Here is a 21,771-nt window from a genome sequence, read left to right as displayed (position 1 = left end):
GCAACAGAGAACTCAAATATACATGTATATAAACTTTCATGTAAAAATCATTTTAATAACACTACATCAAAATAATAGTAGGTGCATGGTGACTCATTTTTGTGTATTCACATAAGAATATGCTCTGTGCAGCCTTAGATTGAGATTTGTGAAATTATTTGAATCCTTCTACTTACATGGCACATTTGAAAAGGTGAGATTTGCATTTGAAAAGGATTAATCAGAACTAAAAATAGATTAGATAGAGATAGAGATTTTTTTTTTTTCCCCTCCCAAGGGTCTGCAGTCATTTACTGTAGCCGTTAACATCTAGCATGATTTCAGGTGAAGTGTTTCCTTAATAAACTTGAGGAACATCTTTATTTAAGAAAGGAGAAAGAAGGAGCAAAAGCAGAGTGTCACAGAGGTATCAGAGAACTTTTTTGTTTGTTGAAGTCTTCGTGAATACTTACATTAGTTCTTTATTGTTAGTTATTATTCTTTAGATGAGTGAAAAAAATTAAGTTTGGGATGCAGTCCACCTAAATCTTGCATAAATAGGGACTTTATTTCCTAAAACTTGTCTAAGTCTCAGAAAACAGCACAGTTTGAACACTTCCTAGGCCTGTTTAATCTTGTACCCAGCTTCTTTAAGTATCTTCTCTTTAGGCTGAAAATTTGATATATATGAAAGTAATTTTTACTGTTGCACGCTCATAACTGTCTGCTTTAGCAGAATGGAGAGATCTTGTATTTAGACTCCTTTTTAAATTCTGGGCTTAAGTAAACAGTGAAGTCTAACTGAATGTAGTAGAAAAATCTAAAGAATACAGCTCTTTTTTTAATAGCTCACTGGGTAAACCACTCATCCAATGAGTGAGGTAGCCAAGTTCTGGGTTCTGCTGAGGCTAATGATGCTTTAGCTGCATTCTAAGAGTCTGCACTGACTCTTTTTGTGAGAACAAATCTGAGCCTGACTGCAAATGGTGATGGAGTTTATATTGTCTGCATGAATCACAGCATGTTAGGGATTGGAAGGGACCTCAAAAGGTCATCCAGTCCAATCCCCCCGCTGGAGCAGGAACACCCAGATGAGGTTACATAGGAAGGTGTCCAGGTGGGTTTTGAATGTCTCCAGAGTAGGAGATTCCACAATCTCCCTGGGCAGCCTGTTCTAGTGTTCTGTTAGCCTCACTGAGAAGAAGTTTCTTCTCAAATTTAAGTGGAACCTTTTGTGTTTCTGTTTGAACCCATTACCCCTTGTGCTATCATTGGTTGTCACTGAGAAGAGCCTGGCTCCATCCTCGTGGCACTCACCCTTTATATATCTGTAAACATTAATGAGGTGACCCCTCAGTCTCCTCTTCTCCAAGCTAAAGAGCCTTTCCTCACACGGGAGATGCTCCACTCCCTTCATCTTCTTTGTTGCCCTGCGCTGGACTCTTCTCCAGCAGTTCCCTGTCCTTCTGGAACTGAGGGGCCCAGAACTGGACACAATATTCCAGGTGTGGTCTCACCAGGGCAGAGTAGAGGGGCAGGAGAAAGTCTCTTGACCTACTAACCCCCCCCTCCTTCTAATCCACCCCAGGATGCCATTGGCCTTCCTGGCCACAAGGGCACATTGCTGGCTCATGGTCATCCCTAGGTCCCTTTCCTCTACGCTGCTCTCTAATAGGTCATTCCCCAATTTATACTGGAACCTGGGGTTGTTCCTGCCCAGATACAAGACTCTACACTTGCCCTTGTTATATTTCATTAAATTTTTCCCCGCCCAACTCTCCAGCCTGTCCAGGTCTCTGGATGGCAGCACAGCCTTCTGTCGTGTCAGCCACTCCTCCCAGCTTGGTGTCATCAGCAAACTTGCAGATAGTGCACTCTGTTCCCTCAGTCCCGTGAAACAGGGACTGAACCAGAAATCCCCCTTCTGAGGCTAATTCTGTTAACCAGATACATCCCCTTCCATCTGGTGCTAGGGAGGACTTATCTTAAGGTGGTTTCTTACACGAAGATGTTAGCAGGATAACTGTATCTGGAATTTTTATCAATAGTAATTTGAGGGTTTTGTGGTGTTTTACTGTGCATGGTGTAAAAGCAGATATTCTCTTCAATGATGTGATATTTAGTTATTAGATAATTACAGATAATTGCATGGGCAAATGCTATGAACTAAAGTGTTGCCGTAACATCTAAAATCTACAAACCGGGTAACAATTATGTTTGGAGTTATATCATTATTTCAAGTATAATTACCATGAGATTGGCAGTGCGTGTAATTAATGAGTAATCACTGGAATTTGCCTTCATTGTTGCACTTCCCCCTTGTTGTAAAGTTCTTTGTTACAATATTTAAGTATAAAGATAACATAAATTGCCCTCCACATGTGTTATACTAAAACTCGAAATACTTATTCCCACTATGGTAGCAGCTCCTTAATGTTCTAAAAGTGTAGTTTCATGGAGAAAGCAAAGAAGGGACAATGTGCTGTCAATGGGGAAGAAGTGAAGCAACATTTCAACAGATACCAGCTAGTGAGAACTTTTCCACAGCTGTCCAAAATAACCCTTTTCTATCTATTAAAGCTAGTTTGTAGCTAGCTAAAATTCTGCTAAGAATAAAGTCTTTCAAAATCTCATTACATCATCTAGTGTCTTTCTTCCATGGTAAGGAAGGTTTGATTAACAAAATTTCATACAGGAGAATCTGTAGTTTGCTCTTGGATTCCAATTGAAAAAAGCTTGGTTGGTTGGTTGGTTTTAGTATTGCTTATATAAGACATATTTTGTCAAACTTTCAAGTTATTAAATAGTGGTTTTGCTTTTTGTTCGTTTGTTTCATTATTTATCAGGTTTTACCTGGCGAGATGATTATACACAGCATATTATTGGTCAGGAACTCTCAACCATTCACAAAATCCAAACCAGGCGCCCTGAAATATTTGCATCTGAAGGATCTGACACAGGCAGGTAAGTCTTCAATAGTTTTTTTGCCTGGTAGTTTTTTGGGAGGGTTTGCAAATGATGAAAAATAGATTAGCACTGAGGCTGAGTTAAACACGTCGCTAAAACCACTGTCTATATGATAAAGGGAAACCAGTTGTATGACAGCACTGAAAACACCAGTAGAAAAAGAGTCGACAGGTGAATGAAAACCCTGTTCTTCTGACTATCATCAGGTTAATAAAATATGCCTTCTGTTGTGAATTTAGTTGTCAGAATTCAAAACATCTTTTATCCAGATTACGCGGATAGTCTAGTCTCAGATCAGCCAGCTATACTTTATGACTGGCTTAAAAAGGCAGACTTAAACAGTAGCTCATCCACATGAGACATTTTATTCTGGAATAAGCCAATAAAAAGTAGTATTGAATGACACTCTGAGCAACTAATTATATTTTCAGACTCGTGTTCTTCCAAAACAAAGCTGTAACTGATTCAAAGTCCATAGATTCTCAGCTTTAGTTGCAAAATTTGTCCAGGAAGGAGAGATTCATGCAGGTTCCCATAGCATAAAACAATGTTGGGATATTTCTGTCTATTCTTTGCATTATAGAAGCCATTTTCCTCCTGACTTGAAGGATATTGAGGGGTGACAGTGGTTATTGTTGGCAAGAGACACAATATCTATAATTCTGTAGAGTGATATCATCTTGGTACACAGATACACATACAAACACACTCTTTTACATGGTCTATTCTGTCCTACAGGGTTTTAAGTGCAACCCAAACACACATACCCCAGCAGGACGTTTTGAAATGCGTCAAATTTTAGGAACATTAAAAATGGTAAATTTTGCTTTCCCCTACAATGATTTTAAGAAATGCAATATGATAAATAGTGAAATTGATATAAAGTACTTTTTGTCAGAAAATTTTCTTCACAGTGAGAAACAACTTGAGCTTCTAGCATTGGGGGGCAAGACATTGGACTTGAAATCTTCATATACTGCACTATGTGGTTTGCATATACTGCAAAACCATTTCTTTTCTAGATTGCTCTTTTACGGAAATAAAAATGCTGTGTATTTGATACTGCCCAGTGGCTTCAGCTGTGTTTAACTCAGTTTGTTTTTATTTAATTCATAGAATTTGACCCCGTATTTCAAGTATTTACCGATTCAAAAATATTCCTTACAATTAGAGGACAATACGTTTTAGGAGTGCAGTGAAGTAGCAACTTAAATTCTGAAGATGATGCTGATCTATAGATTATCAAAAAAGTGATAACAACATGTGGTTGTTTTCACAGCTTAGGTATGCAAAATGCCATTACTGTATGGATTGCTCTCTGTACATGGTATCAGAAACCATTTTGAACATCATCTGGGGGATTTTTGTTTTAGAATGAATGTATCTAAAACTTTTATTCAAGAGAGTAAGACAAAATAGGCCAGACTTTCATGAGTCTAAACTATATTCTGCAGTGTTCCATGTTCATAGTTATATAAAAATAAAATATGCAAGAAGATATAAAAAATAATTTAGCTTTTAGACTGAGAACAGATGATCATTTTTAGGAGTTCCTGTTGTGATCAGGTTTGAGCTGGTTTGCATTTTTAACTAGAACTATACATTTTAAAACCCCCCATTTTGTCTGTTGACACCTTAAGAAAATCAGAATTTCAAATGCGTTCCACTTATAGCACTTCCTATTGTGGATAGATTTTCTGAAGTTACCAAGCTGTGCTTCTGAAAGCATTATCTTATGTGCCAACAGTTTAAAGCATTAATTGATTTTTCTGGTTGTCCATTTGCAATATATTCTGTAGGTCAGAGAACAGTAGGAACTTTTTCTCTGGCGTCTTGCAGATTCTGATAAAGTTTGCTATATGCTCAGCGTGCTCCATGCACTTGCTAAAATCTTATCAGATAATATTAGATGATTAAAAAAGCAACTTAGTGTGGGTATCTAATTATCAAAGAAACATTAAGGCAGGAAGACCTTTTATTAAGGGTAACGTGTGTAATAAGACAATATGAAGTCATACTAATGAGTCATTAATCCCCACAGAGCTAGTGAGAGCAAGAAAATAGACTCAGACACTTGAAAGGTAAATTGACTTAGGCTAAATTAGTGTGTATGAAGTCTGATTGAACAGAAGACACGGATTTCATCTTAAAAAAAATGCTGAAACGGGGAGCTTGATTTCGAGATGAAAGTTCTTTCTTTGCTGGCTAACTGGAGTGTACGTGGTATTTCCTGGGCCCTTATTAAATTTCAAAAAAATCCACTCTTAAAAGAGGATCCAAGATAAAGGAAAAAAGTCCATTCTGCACACAGGGAATAAATGTCAGTTGTGTTCATCGGTGCAATTAGGCAAAACCAGAAACGTTTCCAGCAAACTTCAATGTACAAAATGGGGTATAGCATTATTTCTATAACAAAACCATCACTAGGTCAGTAATAAGATTCTCACAGCATTTAAAAGGGAGAAACTTTATTCTAAGAAGTGTCGTATCTGTTAATTGAGAACATTCTAGAAAAGTATAATATATGAGGTGCAGTGATTTAGATATTTCCCCACAAAAGCTTCTAAAGCACTGGTTTCTGTAGGAAATATATCATTATTTCTGTGGATAAATAATGATATACTTTATTGTCTTTACATCCTGAAATTGTATGCAAAGTGCTGTTTCAGAATAAGTTAAAACTGGAAATAGTTACAAAAATGTGCACAAGAACACAGCTGAAAGTCACGTCTTCTACTCACCAGGTGCTTCTATATATTTCTTTAATCCATTTTCCAATATCACTTTGTCAAATTTAAAAGAAATATTTTAATTCAGTTGCAGTAATAGCTCATTTAATGCATTGCACTTTCTGTGTTAACAAGGTGAACAGCAGTGATATACTGGTGAACTACAAAAATATTAAGTCTTTCAGATGTACTTGTAGGATTTTATTAAAGTTGTCATCAAGCGAAGTGTAATACTTTGGTATCATTTTACATTTTAATTGTTCAAAAGTTTATATCATAAAATATTACATGTAGTGTGGAATTTGAGTGTAATTACTGTTTCCATAAGAAAAAGGAGGAATCTTAGACCCCAGATTTTGCTTGTGCCACCAGTGTGAGTGATTATATACTGTAAATAATGGTGTAAAAAGCTAACCTAAATACTGTCTTTTATCTGTTCGGTTCCCATTAGTTCCAGTGGAAATCCTCAGGGCAGAATTTGGTCTGGTATTTCTGTTTTTCCTTTCTTTTCAAAGTCAGTGAAGAAAGGAGAAGATGGGTGTTAGAATTAATTGATGAATGAAAGATGAGTGTTTGAAGTGGGATACCTTCTATGATGAGAGCTTCTTTGAATTAGTTCTTGTCTATTGGAGCAGAGAGCATCCTGCTCAGCTCTTTCTCAAACTACAGAACAGTTTTAGTCTGGATTTAAGTTGAAAAGGAGATGGATGGTGTTCCCTGCATATCCACCATAAGGCAGAATTTAAAGCTCTGGAATAAGAGAAAAATATGAACAACATGAGAAGGGAGCAAGAATTATGATGGATTATATCAAGATTACTGAAGTGCTCTGTGTAATAAACCTTTGTTTTCTGAGAATTTGTGTACCTGATGGGAAGCTGATAGTTTTACACTAGGGAGAGGCTGAGGGTTTTTCTGGTACTTCAAAGTGAGGAACCTTGTGAGCATGATTGGTTGCAATGCCACCACAGCAAATCAGATTATTAATTACATTTATTGGCATTAAATTAGTCAGAACGTGCATTTGATGCAACTGTGAGCGTAGATGGAAGTCTGTGACTTTGTGCACAAAGTAATGTAATTAAACCCAAGATTGTGGAAATGAAATAATGGTAGTCTCTCAAGCTGTGCCTCCCCAAAAGGCATTTTGACATGGGCTGGTAGAATAAAATTTTGCTGATGGTGGCACAGAGATATTGAGAGCGAAATGAAACCTCATCTTTCTAGTCTGGAAAAGCTCTTCCACCTGGAATTATTGTTCACCGAAGAAGTGTGTGGGCATGTGGGTAGGAAATATTGATGCCAAAAAGGTGACTTCCTTCAAAACCATGTGTCACTCACAAAGAAGGAAGCAAACTGGGAACCCTTTTTCTGCTTTCTTATATGAGGAATGAAATAGTTACTTGTGTTGACTTTTAAATTGTTGTCATCATTGACAAGTTGTTGAGATAGATGAGGAGAGCTGATAATATTTCAGATTCATTGCACACAGCGGTCTGTATTCCATATAAACACTTCTACACTGCTGATGTTTAATCACATTTTTAGCTTTTCTTTGCAAATGTCACCAGGATCTGTCTAAAACAGTCAGGATACACCACTGTTATGTGAATCCCAGGCACATGAGAAGATCAGAAGAGACACGTTTTCCATCTCATTATTCGCTTTTTAAGCCTTTTGCTGGAACTGAGTTGCTCAGTTATTTCTGCACACCCGATAGTCTCACTGCATTCCGTAAATTGGTGCAGGGCCAAATTGATGTTGAATCTCATAATCATCATCTAGCAACTTTAAAAAAATCTTAGAACTATCTCAAATTTCTTTGGGGTGCAATTTAATCATGCATATTTTCCTTTTACAAGCATTTTCTTTTCTTCTGAATATGGCTTTGCCTTGATGTGGGCATTTTATTTGATTTACAGTTGGATCATTAACTTTGATTCATGCAATAAATTGTTAATAGTACAAGATTTTTTGGCTGCTTTTGCTGAGACATTGAATTTTCTGTACTTTTGTGGTTGCTAAGCTTTTGCGTGACTTTTTTGTTAGGTACGGAACTAACTTCATTGGCCTGCACTATGAAACGGTGCCTTTTTAGTTGGAAACTTTGTATGTTGTGCGGGCTTATAACTTTCTTTTTTGCTTTTGCTGTGCAGGACTTTGGGACAGAACGCAGAGAAAGAAAGAAATTACGATCTGGAAAATGATGTGAACTTGGCCAAGTCTCTTCAGCAATATCTTAGATATCTTGGAATTCTTTCCCAGCCTGCAGCTACAGATTTGCATCCAAGGAAGATGAAGGACAAAGCTTCTGTCAAGGTAGTAATTTTAATGTGGTTCCCACATTCTGTGATTTTTGTCATCATTCTTCTTTGAATTCTCTTTGTTTTTCAGTTTTCCCTTCTTTGCTGAGACCAGACCTTGTTTCTTGCTACCTCCTCCAACTGATTTTCGTAACTGAACTAGCCAAGTTCTCTTCAAATGAGTAGGGTCAGATTCAGCATTGTAGACAATAGAGCTCTGCTAATCCACAGCATTTTACCTTAATTAGGGACATGTTGTATGTGAGAGAGGAGGAAGAGGGGGATACAGGTCGTAACATCTTCACTGGCTGATCTGGAATCCTTCATGCAGCATTTGAACTGCTGCTCTCCAAAAAGCTGACTGAAATACCCTGTGAAATCTTGCTGGTGTTTATAGTGCTTAGAGTATAATTAATATGATATTCGAGCAGATTTTGACAAATCTGATGAATTGTGCCTCAACATTTCCTTCTTCTTATTATCATAAAAGAAGATTACAGAGATCAATTAAGGTTCAAATGTATACATTATAAATATACATATAGCTAGGAAGATAAATTTAACTATAAAATCCTGAGTATTTACTGTGTTAAAAACAACCCAAAACCAAACACCACACACACAAATGCCTGTTTGAGGAGTAAACCATTTTTTATTTCTTTCCTAGAGAAAACCTCTCTTTTTCTAAGATGGAGCTTGATAAACTTATAATAATGTTTGGATGAAGGTTTTGCATATGACAGGGTCTTATAGCCCTAAATATTTTGCTCAAAAATATGTTTATCCAAAGCAATCTATTTATTTTAAAGAAATAGGCTGCTATTATAGGGAAGCTTTCAAAAAATTGGCATGTGCTATTTGCATGAATACAGTGTAAATGCAACAATGTTAGCTAAAAGATATAATGATGTGTTAGGAAAAAAAATCAGGCAAATATAATGCCAAAGCCACATTGCTAGTTTTTTCCAGGAGCTATAAGAAGCGAGAGACACAGCACTGCTGCAGTATATCTGCAATGGCAACTCCCAACAGCCTTACCAGTTGTATCAACTACTTAGTTAGTCATGGTATAACTGGAATGTTGTTATTCTTGTCAGCAGATCCAAATTTCCAGCTTCACTGATTGACATGTATAGCACATGATTTATGACGTATGTCATTAGGTGGTCATCTGGGGGAAGAGAAACTTGCAGGCAGCAGCAAGGCAGCTTTAGGGATGGATGAGCGACCACCTTCGTGGTACTTTTCCTCCAGTCTCTACTCCGGGGTGCTGACTGCAGGGAGGATGCCCTGCTTTGAATCGCTGCCTTTCAGAGACAAGAAAACTTGCTCAAGAAGTATTTCACTGGGTCTGGTGCTGTCATGCAAGTTCATAAATAATCCATATGGCTGAGACCTTCTGTGGGGAAGCCTGCTGTGATAACACCACCCACCAACCTTATCGAGTGTTGCCATGGAGATGGGTACTCTGAAGCCTGGGGAAGTGGGATAAAGAGGAGAAAATCTGGAAATGAAGCACATATAGGAGCAAGCCGTACTCTTCTGTTTACTAAGGAGCATTTTAAAACAACAGACATTCAGATGTGTTACCTATAATCTAAAATTAAAAGAAACAAAAAAGAAAATTGTCTTAAAAATTAGTAATCAGTCATGTATTTTAATTGATCCTGGAAGAGTTTCCCTATCCTTTGCAAATCAAGTGCAACCACTATTCTTTAAAAAGAAATAAGAGGGACGAAGTGTTTATGTCTTGATTCATTGAGTCATTAGTGGAATAATGTTTAAACAAAAGAGAAACCAGGATTTTTGCTACTCCAGGAAGTAGAAGGCAGGGAAAAAGACAGTAAAATGGGTTGAATTTAAAAGAGTAGGAAGGAAGGAAGGAACGGTAGGAACAGCATTTGATATTGTTATAGCACTTGAAATTGAAAATGGCTATCTTGTGACCTTTGATTTTATGCTCCAACAAAATCTTGGTACGTTATTTTTGTATTTCTTATATGGATATGAACCAACATTAAATAATTATAGCAAGATCTTATCTTTTCAGCTTTCTTGCACTTTTCTGATTAAAAATAAGGGTAAGACAGAGGGACTTTACCTACTTAAATTTAGAATTGCAAGTTTTGGGCCTTTGCCCTTCTTAAAAAGAATTTTCTTTCAAGTATATTTTTACCTCTGTCACTTCATTCTTGCTGTTGGGGTGAAGGAGATGTAGCACTGCTCTGGTTGCTTTGATACCTTACCTGCTAGGAAGTATAGCTGCATCTTGCAGAAGTTGAGTGCTTCTAGGCAGACTTTGAGTGAATTCTGATTTGTTACAAAACTGTCATCAGAGGACTCTGACCAAGAGTAAAAGACAGGAAGAAAAAAGACAAAGAGAATCTAAAATATTTGTTACAGTCCAAACGTGTTACTTAGTGTCTTAAATATTTTTACCCAAACTGGTTTACAGACTTTCAGTGGTTTTTTCCTATCTTCCACATATATTATCAGAATGAAACTGCAGAGCTTCAACATTACCATGTAGAGAGTACACATACAGTTATGCATAAAGTTGTAAAATAAAACACAGAAAACCCTAAAACAGGTAACTCCTTTCCTATTTCCCTTCTTCAAAGAAGTGTCAGCTTGAGGCTGACCAGTGACAGAAATAACAGTGTTAACCTTACAACATGTGATGGACCAAAATTCCTGTAATGTCTACCACTTATTGCAAGAGCTTCTTTGAGTGATTTTTTTTTTTTGAGACACTTAAAGATCATGATTTTTTCTTGGTATTTAGACAGTATCTACTGCAGGCTATAATCTCGCCAGTCGATAATGACTCCGCCAGTGGGTAAATAGCAGTAAATCGGGAGGTTTGGTGGTATCTTTCCTGAGGATTACAGTTGTAAAGAACATTTCACTTTAGTTCAACCGAAAAGAGTTGTTCAGAAAATGGGCACTTGGTGGCATTTCTTACTTAAGCATTAGCTGATGCGTGTTTGTTTTTCTTGTCTTCTCCCTTCCCCCCTTAGGCTTAATGAAGTTTTTACCATTCACAAAATGCTGCATTGTCAGCACTTGTTATTCCTTTCTACCAAACCTGGAGTTAACCAGGCACATACATATGATGAGAAAGCTGGTTTGTTTTCTTTGCTGAGGCAAGAAATGCAGACTTCAAATCACATGTGAATTCTCCTGCTCTTCTCCCCTCCAGTTAGAGCAAACCAGAACAAAACCCCAGAAAAAAACCCCAAAACCAACAAAGACAAAACCCTGAAAAAAACATGACGCTGTTGACATTCCTACAGAGGCTGAGAAGCAGAGTTTTGTTGGGTTCGAAGGGGTGGCACAGAGGTTATTGCTGGAGCTGGTGGGCTATAGAAGGAGCTCTTGCTTGCTTTGCCGCTGCTGGCAGCCTTGTGGGGAGCTCGGTGTGTGTGTGCAGAGCAGGTGTGCCTTCAGGAAATCTTTAAATAAAGGATGTGGAAAAAGGAAAAAAAACTCTGCGTCCACAGTGTCTGTTACAACAAAGCAAAATAAAGAGGCAGCAAAAATGATCAGTACGGAAACAGAAATGCCTGTTATCTACTTTTCACCAGCCATTAGCCAAGGCGGGAGGGAAGGATCTTATAGTTTGTTAAAAAGTTCATGTCTACAGATGAATAGTTACATGAGATTTCAATTATACTGTTTTCATCAGACCAAGAATAATTTTTTAGTCATCGCTGAAACCAAAAAGATTGGAAATGTGATCCAAATTTATTTAAAAGTTTCAAAATCAGGAAGAAACTAAAATAAACTCACCCTTGTTTTTTCCTTGACCTAGCTATTCCTTTTAGCTGGAACTGCTTGCTTTTGTCTTGAATAAGCTATCATTTTCACATGTTCTCTTGCCCTCTGGTAGCCTGAATTGTGAATCTTTCAATGCGTCAGGCTGGCAAAAGTGCACATCTTTGGCAAAGTAGCGCTGCAGTCGTGTCCACCACACCATGGGGCTGGACATGCTCCACTCTGGGGCTGGGCGGTCCATTGGCTCCTCTGGGAAATCTTCTAGGCTGTAGGAATAAGCAAGCTGCCTGCTACGCTTATGCTTGTGCTGCATTTCTTGTTGCAGGGCTCTCTGTTTTATGGTTTAGGGTTTTAGAGCCAGAAGGTGCATGTTGTTGCTCTTATTCCTTCCCCCTGACTTGGTCTCTGAGGTCTTCAGGTGTGAGTCCTACCTGCTGCTATATCTTTTAAGGCTGGTGTGCCATTCAGACCCTAGTTCATAACATAGGCAAGGAGAAAATAGATTCTCTCAGAGTCTTCAGGGAATTTAATCCATTTTCTGCTTTTTTTTTCTCTTTCTTTGGTTTTGAATTACTTGCCTTCATTTTCAAGGTAGGCTTTATGTATAAATATTGTGATTGGAGAACTCTCTGTGTCTCAGGTATTCTTATAAGTTTTAAAGCAAAGAGTTTGGAAAAAAAGCAGAATCTTTACATCAAATAAGTCACTAATAAAGGTCTTTGCAGAATCTTGAAGGGAAGAAGGAACAGGCAGGGGGGTGTGGCTAGTTGTTACATCAGCAGTAAAGTGGTACTGAAAGGGCAAATACAAACTGCTGTGGCAGAGTCACTTTGCTGAAATCTAGAAGGGTACGAAGGTTAGACAGGACATTTGGTAAAGCTTATATTTTAGTCTGTGGTACAAGAGGGAACCTTCCACCTATTTTACCCTTTGACATTCAGGGAACAGCACTCATGGCTTTGCTGGGTTGAAAATCAATTGTTTGATGCTTTGTAATTGATCTCCTGAAAGAATTAAGATGTGTGGTAATATTGAAAAGGATCATTATTTAGTTTAGAAAATCTGAGCGCATAAGTGCTCAAACGTGTACTCTGAACTTATCTGCAAATAATAATTACTGTGATTTACTAGTAAGAAATTATGCAGTCATTCCTCGTTTTAATCTAAAGATTTAATTAAAAAAGCAGGACCCTTATTTATCTAGCACTGATTAAAATACAGTACTGAATGAAGAACATCAGAAATTGATTTGATGGCTGACTGCTGAAAAGTCAAAAACCTTTCTGCAATGTATACATTTAAATTCTGCTGATATAAATGTAAGATTTAATATTTAATATATGTGGGATTATGTATAAGAAAAATCTAATTCATTCTGTGAATAAACACTTTCATAAAAATATCAGGAATAATTGATAAAGGAGCCTCTCCCCAAAGTTATAGAATTTCCCATCTATTGCCATATCTGCACAGCAACCATTAGAGTAAATCAAAATGTCTCACAAGTGTTGATGTATTGATTTACCTAATGCTGTTACAAAGTAGGGAAGAACTAAGACCCCCTATTTCATAGACAGATTATGTAGCTTTTCTGAGGTTGTGCACGATTATTTTGGTAGAAAGTAGACTAAAATGTAAGCCTCGAATCCCAGATAAATATTTAATCTGTTAGGTTATTCTCCCCTTCATGGCTCTTTTCAGTAAAACAGAAACATTAAAGTCCTCTTAAAAACAAACAAACAAAACCCCTCAACGTAAGCACTGGAACAGAATTTATTTAACCAAATACAGATGTTTGTATTGGTACAAGTCAGCCTAAACTAATTTTATGATCAGTGGAGAGAAAAAAAAGAATTTCCAAGTTGTGATCCATCCATTCTAATTTAAATGTATACATTTAGATGTGATAAATTCTATCCGGTTTGTCATTCTGCGTGAATTTAGTCTAGATAGCAATTTTTTTCTGGGAGGGCTTGTACCCATACATTTGAAGATGTAAGAGAATCATGGCTACAAATCCTAGTAAATTACACATCAGGTTGTTCGTGGCATAAAAACACAGTTTGGCAAATTAATGTGTCATTTAATTTTTGAGTTTAATAATTTAACAACTGAAGATTCTAGTGCCAGTATTGTGCTCTTAGACCTAACACCTACTTCTACCTAAAAACCTATCAGTTTATGTACAATGTAGTTACAGAATTTTCACGTCTTAACTTAGGAATCACAATTTTCCTTATCACACAGCTTGTAAAGATTTGCAATCTTGTAGAGATTAATTATATGGAAAATGATTTGAAGATGTGAAAATGATGTAAATTATAAGCATAGGTCTGGAGGCTTATTTAAAGGCCAATTCATTAATTTATAGTAATTTCCAGATGAAACACAGGTTGATAGTTCAAAAATTGCAAATACTGACTGGACAATAAGATTTGCATCTTTTTCAGATTCCACCCCTTCAAAAATCAGCTCTCTTTTTGCCCGTTACCCAGTATTTGGTGGTTTTGTTTCTCCTCCAAGCTTGCTGTTTCTCTTACAAGTATTTGCTCACTGTACTTCAGTACACACAGCTCAGTAAATACAAGATGATGGAACTGGTACACATTTTAAAGTGTATTCCATCTTTATTTTTAGATCATACTTACCAAATGAGAGGATAGATTTCACAAACATTTAAACATATTTTATCTAACTTCTGTGTGAGTGTGCTGGTGTATACATTTCAAAATAGTGCAACACTTTTTTTCTCTCATAAAAAGAAAAAAAAAATACCTTACTTCAAGCAGTTGTCCAGGAAATGGTTGGTTGCTTTCAATGGAGCTGTAAAGCAATTTTCACAGAATCACAGAATGTCAGGGATTGGAAGGGACCTCAAAAGATCATCCAGTCCAATCCCCCTGCTGGAGCAGGAACATCCAGATGAGGTTACACAAGAAGGTGTCCAGGCGGTTTTGGATGTGTCCAGAGAAGGAGACTCCACAACCTCCCTGGGCAGCCTGTTCCAGGCTCTGTTACTCTCACTGAGAAGAAGTTTCTTCTCAAATTTAAGTGGAACCTTTTGTGTTTCTGTTTGAACCCATTACCCCTTGTCCTACCATTGGTTGTCACCAAGAAGAGACTGGCTCCATCCTTGTGACACTCACCCTTTATATATTTGTAAACATTAATAAGGTCACCCCTCAGTCTCCTCCAAGCTGAAGAGCCCCAGCTCCCTCAGCCTTTCCTCACACGGGAGATGCTCCACTCCCTTCATCATCTTCGTTGCCCTGCACTGGACTCTCTCCAGCAGTTCCTTGTCCTTCTGGAACTGAGGGACCCAGAACTGGACACAATATTCCAGATGTGGTCTCACCAGGGCAGAGTAGAGGGGCAGGAGAACCTCTCTCAACCAACTAACCACCCCCCTTCTAATACACCCCAGGATGCCATTGGCCTTTCTGCCCACAAGGGCACAGTGCTGGCTCATGGTCATAATTTTATAAATTTTATCGATGTGAATCCTTCAGATCTCTAGCCACTTGCATTTCCTTGGGTAAAAGTAGTGTCTAGATTCACATGTTACAGTTATAAATATATGGAATTGGTGCTAATGTGCTCAACTTTTGGCAGATGAAGATCTTCATGTTTCTGTGTAAATCATCTTTAGATAATGAGTTAGCTCAATATACCAGCATATGCCTACAGAAAATGTGTTTAAACATCATTCACTGAAAACTTAAGTAACAGACTTATTGCCATATGAGCAAACTGTTCTCAGGAAGCTGATAAACCCTGGTGTATATATCAGCACTGACGGCCATGCTGCACAATTTCTACCATCCACTGAGGGTCGAGTGTCACTTGTTGGTTCCTAATAGTAATGTTCAGGAGCTGCTGAACCCAGTAGCCTGACAGAGGTGAGGCTGCTTCAGCTCCATGTCCTCACATCTGGCCAGTAGCCAGGTGGAGCAGGTACTGCCAATAGGCACCACGGGACCCATGGTCTGACTGTGGTTGTCGGCACTCAGACCACCATACACATGCATTCACACAGAATAGAAAGCTTCTCACCCAGAAAAATAGATAGAAATTGAGTTTATGGGGAAGACAGGACAGACTGTGGTGATCAGGCACAAGGTGTGTGCAGACAAGTACACTGGCCAGCCTGCTTAGATGCTACCATAGCTGTTTACCACAGCTATTTCTAACCCATCTTGATCACTCCCTCTCTGGTCCTTTCTCTAAACATCCCATAATTTGCCTCATGCAATGACAAGGTGTTCTTCTTGGCATCCCGTAAGGAGTCCCGCACCCCTGTAGGCAGCAACCCCTTCAGTCTGCAGAGTGATCCAGAGAGATTCTCTCACTGACCCACCTGGTGGGTGGCACTTCTGGACACCACAGGTGATGGCTCCTTGTGATGGCCTGGGGAGGAGCTGGGACAGAGGCCCCTTGGCATTGATCAAGTTATCTGGGTTCATCCACATGTCGTTCTCCACTCCATTGTGTGTGGAGAAAAAACATGTTATCATGTAACCCAATAGATAAAACTAACATTTCTCTTTGTGATGAGCTAATGATGAATTCTAAGGTAAGACAATCCAGCACTCCTTCTACACCAAAGGAAATGCTTTAGAAACTTTGTTTTAACCCATAGGTTGGAGATTTGTCAGAAACAGAGAGAACAACTAGCAGTTAGTTATGAAAACTAAAGCCTAGTGAGTTTCTCCACAGTATAAGAAACATCAATTAATGATAAAAATTATTCATGCAGGAGGATCTGTCGGAGAAGGTTGAAGGGTAGGCACACAGCTAAGAGCATCCCGAAGGAGACCATGAATGGCTGGGAACATTTGAGACTTAGAAGTGAATTTCTTAAACAGTAACTTATACATTAAAGAAACCAATGTATTTACTTTCCTCTTCTTTTGTTTTGGAGGGTTGTTTTGTTTAAGAGTGGTAAAACATGCTGCTCACAGTCAAATCTCTGTCAACTGAAATTACAGCAATGTAGATTATTGAACAGCATACAGTCAGATCCCAGACAAACCTGTTACACTGCAGTTTCACAAACAGAATTAGGAAGCGAAGTCTTCACTAGTTTTGATCAAAGGAGACTCTGAGGACCCTTTTTGCTTGATCAAGCTTTTGACACTGCAAACTACAGGGTGTTAATTAACTATCTTTGCCATCTTTACTTCTCTGATGTAGTTCTTAAATGGTTTCAAAGCCCTTTTAATTCTCAGAAAGAAAATAGGAGATAGTTACAGAAAATTATTAGTGAAATAGTAGGTCAGATGATAGGACTTTAATGGTGCCTGTTGCCATAAGCCTGTGAATCTGTCAAAAGACCATGGCCTGATGCTATCCCATTGCTGCAGGAATCACTGGTTTGGCCTTTTTAACAGTTTCTGGATTCTGAATTAATCTTCCAGGTTCTCGGTTTTTATGCAGTGATTTCTTGCATGGTATAATACCATTATCTATAGTAAGTGAAAAGGTTGTTATCAGTTGGTAGAAAAGGCTTTTGGTCCAATGCTACTCAGAAAACTGAGTTTTCCATTGGCTTTACCTATTATTTTCAGACAAATCTAACACTGAATTTTTTGCAGAGTGTGTGACATCACGTCTACAAGCACACAGAGGCTTGTAAAGTGGAGATCCCCTTTGCTCAACTCCATCCCAGGGACTTTTGCAGTAATATGTTCCATGGCACTGATTCAGTCCTCAGGTTTTACTGCTGGCTGGATTTCTCTCAAAGTAAAAATAGAAGTAGGTGTTCGAATTCACATTCCACACTCCAGTCTAGCAATCAGGCAGTGCCACTCATACCCCTGTTCAGTTAGGCGTTCACATAAGTACACGGTATTTCCCATAAAGTGAGTTTACATGAGGCAAGGGTGTGTGATTCACAGACTGCTTCTGGTAGAAAAAGCAAAACTTCTTCCAGTACATGGATTGAGTTAAAGTATGAGAACGCTTCACTTTTGGTAGTCTGTGGAAAATGGTATTTTATCTCACCATTGATGAGGGAGGGACTGGTTCCAGTGTGCGTTTGTGTCTTTCCTTTCGAATTTCAGAGAGCATTCTACCACTACTTCAAATAGCCACAGCAAATTAAGTACTGTAGGTGGAATCATGGTCCAACCAGATTTAGGTGGTAGCAAACAGGAATTAATATCTGAAAATGCATCAAACAGAAAAAGCTAAATGAAACTGAGAGAGGAAGATTTCTTCTTTATGCATTCCTAGGGGATTTTTTGTTAGCTCTATATGCTTTCAAGATTTAGCAAACATATCCTCAAGAAAGGAAGTATTTTGTCATAAATTTAATTCCATTCTTTCTGCACTTGGGCAAAATATTCAAATCAATCTATCCCTTAGTGGATAAATTGAACAGCATTTATCTATGCCTTGGGTAGTATGTATCTAATCCTGCCCTCCCCCCCTGTTTTGGGGGGGTTTTTTTAGAGAAAACTTGTAGTCCATAGACTATTGCACACCACATATGCAGGGTGTAATTTAATGTGCCCTTCTGTGAACTTTTGTGCAGAAAATGTCAGTTACTTACATACCTAAACCACATAAGACATTGCCCAAAGAATTCCATCTTCAGAAAGGTTAGTGCGTGGGGTTTTTTGATAATGTGTGAATTATTGAGATAGCTTATTTGAAAGGTAGTGAAGAGGAAAATCTTGTGCAGACGAAGAAATATTTTGTTTAAAGTGAGTTTTTTAGCAATTCACAGTACTTTTAAAAGATGCTGTATCAGTGACATGAGATAACTGAATAGTATCTTATCTATTAAAAAAAAATCCTGATAGTAACAGGGACCCATTTCTTAACATATTTGCCACAAAACAGTTATATAGTAACTAGAGTATTCTTTTGTAGTTTTGCACATTGCACTTAATGTTTGTCCCTTTTTTTTTCTTTCAGTTACTGACAGTACTTTATATAAATCCATTTTAATCAATCTAGAAATTATTTTTATTTTTAAATTTTTCTTGCTACCTGTTTCTCTCTCCTTCTCCATAACGTCAGCAGCTTCTCCAAAGGCACCCACAAGGGAATTTACAGATTCTTCTTTTCACTGACCATGGATTATGGCATTTAACTTTGAATTAAGTCAAATTAGCAATGTCCATGTTCAGGAGTTTGGATTGCACAAACACTTCAAATAAGATTATGCTCTGATGTAAATTGCCACTGGATTCTAAACTACATATAACAGATATTTCTATCTTTTTTTCTGTAAAAATATATATACATTTTTTTCTCATGCCACTTAGCACAAGGGTTGTATTTATCCATGCTGCATTTTTATTGGATTTTGCCTTGTGTTTGGCACATATATTTTTGGTGCTGTGTTTTGTTTGAGTTTGGGGTGGGGATATTTTCCCCTCCAAGCTGGGGATTGCCATGCCACACAGCTGTGAGACCCCTTTAATTAAGTCAGACTAAGCTGCACCTGATGGGCTGGTATGGAGTGCACTGTGAAGACAGCTGAGCTGTCGGTGCTGTACTTTAATGAGAACTTTTAATATTTCATCCCTTCCTACCCAAAGTGTGACCTGTCAAGCTGCCGAGAGGCTGCCCCTTCTTGACAGGGGAGCAGCTCTGAGCCCGGGACTGGCACTTGATTATTTCCAATTTGTGTATGGTCACTTGGTATTTTTGTTGTGTTTTCTTTCTTGATGTGCTTGTTGTCTGCAAAAGCAGGAAATCACAGATCCGTTGATGTTAAAGGGTATTTGGACTTGTTAAATAGCTCATCAAAAGCCAGCCTACATCTCCTGACCCTAATTTTTCATGAGTCGTTTGAGACTGTCTAGCAGTTTTATTCCCCCTAAGACTTGATTTATCAGTAAAGCTTTAGAGGTAAAAGAGGCAGCTGGATGTGGGACAGAGATCCAACATTGCTGACTTAATGCCTTTCCATGACTGAATGGGGATTGTCCTCTTCCCCTACCATGTTTCTTCCTTTCCTAGCTCCCTGTTCTTCCTTCCCTTGTCCCCATGTCCTCCAAATACTGGTAAGGTAAGGAGTACCTGGGTGGGAAAGGGAGACGACAGTTTATATGTATTCTCTACAAACCACTTGATGTGTCTGGGACTTCGTGTCATCCTCTGCAGGTTCTTCTAGGGAGTGAGTATCATTAAAGAGTTAATTACCCCCTGCAAAGACCCATTGAAATGGAGAGATAAATACACAAAACGAGTAGTTTTTCACATCTTGGATTTGCTATTAAGTATGTAAACAGCGTTCAGCTCGTATTTTGACAACTGGCTCCCCTCTTGGTGTTGATCAGTGTGGTGCAAACCCTGCAGCTGGTGCACTGAACCGCAACTACGTTGCTGCTGTTTGATGCAGTTCCCTGGGGACACTGAAATATTTCATACACAAAGCTGCCTGATCTCCAGCTCTATATTCTTTGACACCGTCTTACTCTAGCCCAATTTCTTGGCATTAACAAAACGCGTTTCCGTGTTAAAGACCGACTGCAGAAGTCAAAAGCCTTGCGTTGGTGGATCACAAGCCAAAGTGCCTTTTTTCTGTAATAAAGTTGCATAAGCCATAAATCTACAAATCGTGATATGGAACCATGGAATGAGCCTCTTCAATCATTTCTCAAGGGGAGGATAAACCTCTTGGAAAGCAAGGGTTATGAATATATATTATAAAATCAACTGACTGTTATCAGAAGAAATAAAACTGTTCAGATGGAGAGAAAAATTATTGTCCATAAATAAAGAACTAGATAAAATCTAAAAGTTTTTATTCATCTCTGGATTAGCTTGTCAGCCTTACTTATTTTGCCTTTACAAAATCCATTAGGAAATCATTATTTTTCTGGCCAAATTCTACTAATTGCTCTCCTCTGGGGTGTATATGCAATCTATATGTAATTTGCAGCATTTTCTGTCCTAAACCATTATGGTATCAGTGCACGGGGACACTAGTGATCCACTACAATTATTGCAGTGAGAGCTGAAATAATCACTCTCCTAAGCTTCCCATGTCATAACATAGTTTGTGTGACAGTTTAACCAAGAAACCACAGCTGAGAGGTAGGACTAATTCTTCAGCATACATACAGTATGGGATGCAACTTCAGCAAAGCGTCCTGAAAGAATTACAAACAAAGAATATAATTGGAATAATTCTGGATGCAAGTAAACATTTCATTTCAAATTTGCATTCAGCAGAGAGTGAAGGAAAATTATTTTTGAGATTATTTTGCAGGACAGAAGAGGTTTCTGAAAAGAAAAAGTCCTGCCTTCAGATCGTGATCATAACAGAAATGACTCTAGGATTAAATGGTGGTAAATATAATACTAATAAATGAGTTTGTATGAGTTTGTTATCGCAACTAACAACAAAAAAGAAGGTCAATGAAAATAACAGATATTGTCTTGCAATGCTGGGTTCCCATGTGGTGAATCTTTGAAAATAGAAAAATCTAGTGCCAGCCCACCTTTCTGCTTTTTTTTTTTTCCCACCACATTTTCAATGAAAATATGCTTTTAGCTTGATTGGAATATTTTTTACATTCCTGTCAAATTTGCTGAGTAGTTTTACATGAAAATAATAAACGAATTAAAACCCAATTTAAAGGCTGTTTTCACATTTCTTTATACTGTCAGAGAACATATTGATTAAGGATTTAATTTAGTGGAAAAAAAATTGCATTTGGAACAAAACTATGTATTTTCTATATACAAAGGAATTGTTTCAATTACTGGGTGTTCTATAAAAAACGACATTTTTAATTTGACTTGCTAGTTTTCAGTAAGTAGCCTGAAAAAAAGTTATTCTTACAAGTCTGGTAAAAACCAAAGGGCAAGTGGCTTTATTAAATTTTCTTTGTCAAACTGAATACAGATAGTACATACATAGTTAACATCAAGTTTTAGTTGTATATCATACTTCCTCTAATATTTTTTTTGCTATTTAATAATTTAATAAACTGTTTTACAAAATTTGTGCCAACGTGATAGTACCTCTTTAAAGCAAACTTAGTAGTGTGAGG

At 37.8% G+C, this 21,771-nt stretch overlaps 1 protein-coding gene across 3 annotated transcripts in view; it reads left to right on the top strand.

Annotated features, from left to right (window-relative positions):
* Window positions 1-21,771, top strand: part of PTPRN2 (protein tyrosine phosphatase receptor type N2) — a 647,850-nt gene that overhangs the window by 225,254 nt on the left and 400,825 nt on the right. For all 3 annotated transcript variants that reach the window (XM_065050472.1, XM_065050473.1, XM_065050471.1), the window contains 2 exons: window positions 2,826-2,943; window positions 7,832-7,994. In XM_065050472.1, coding sequence (XP_064906544.1) covers window positions 2,826-2,943; window positions 7,832-7,994 — 281 coding nt within the window. The remainder of the gene's footprint in view (window positions 1-2,825; window positions 2,944-7,831; window positions 7,995-21,771) is intronic.

The sequence above is a fragment of the Columba livia genome, chromosome 2 (genome assembly GCF_036013475.1).
Source record: "Columba livia isolate bColLiv1 breed racing homer chromosome 2, bColLiv1.pat.W.v2, whole genome shotgun sequence".
Lineage (NCBI taxonomy): Eukaryota > Metazoa > Chordata > Aves > Columbiformes > Columbidae > Columba > Columba livia.
The sequence above is the reverse complement of the archived record's forward strand: the minus strand, read 5'-3'. Positions and strand labels throughout refer to the sequence as shown.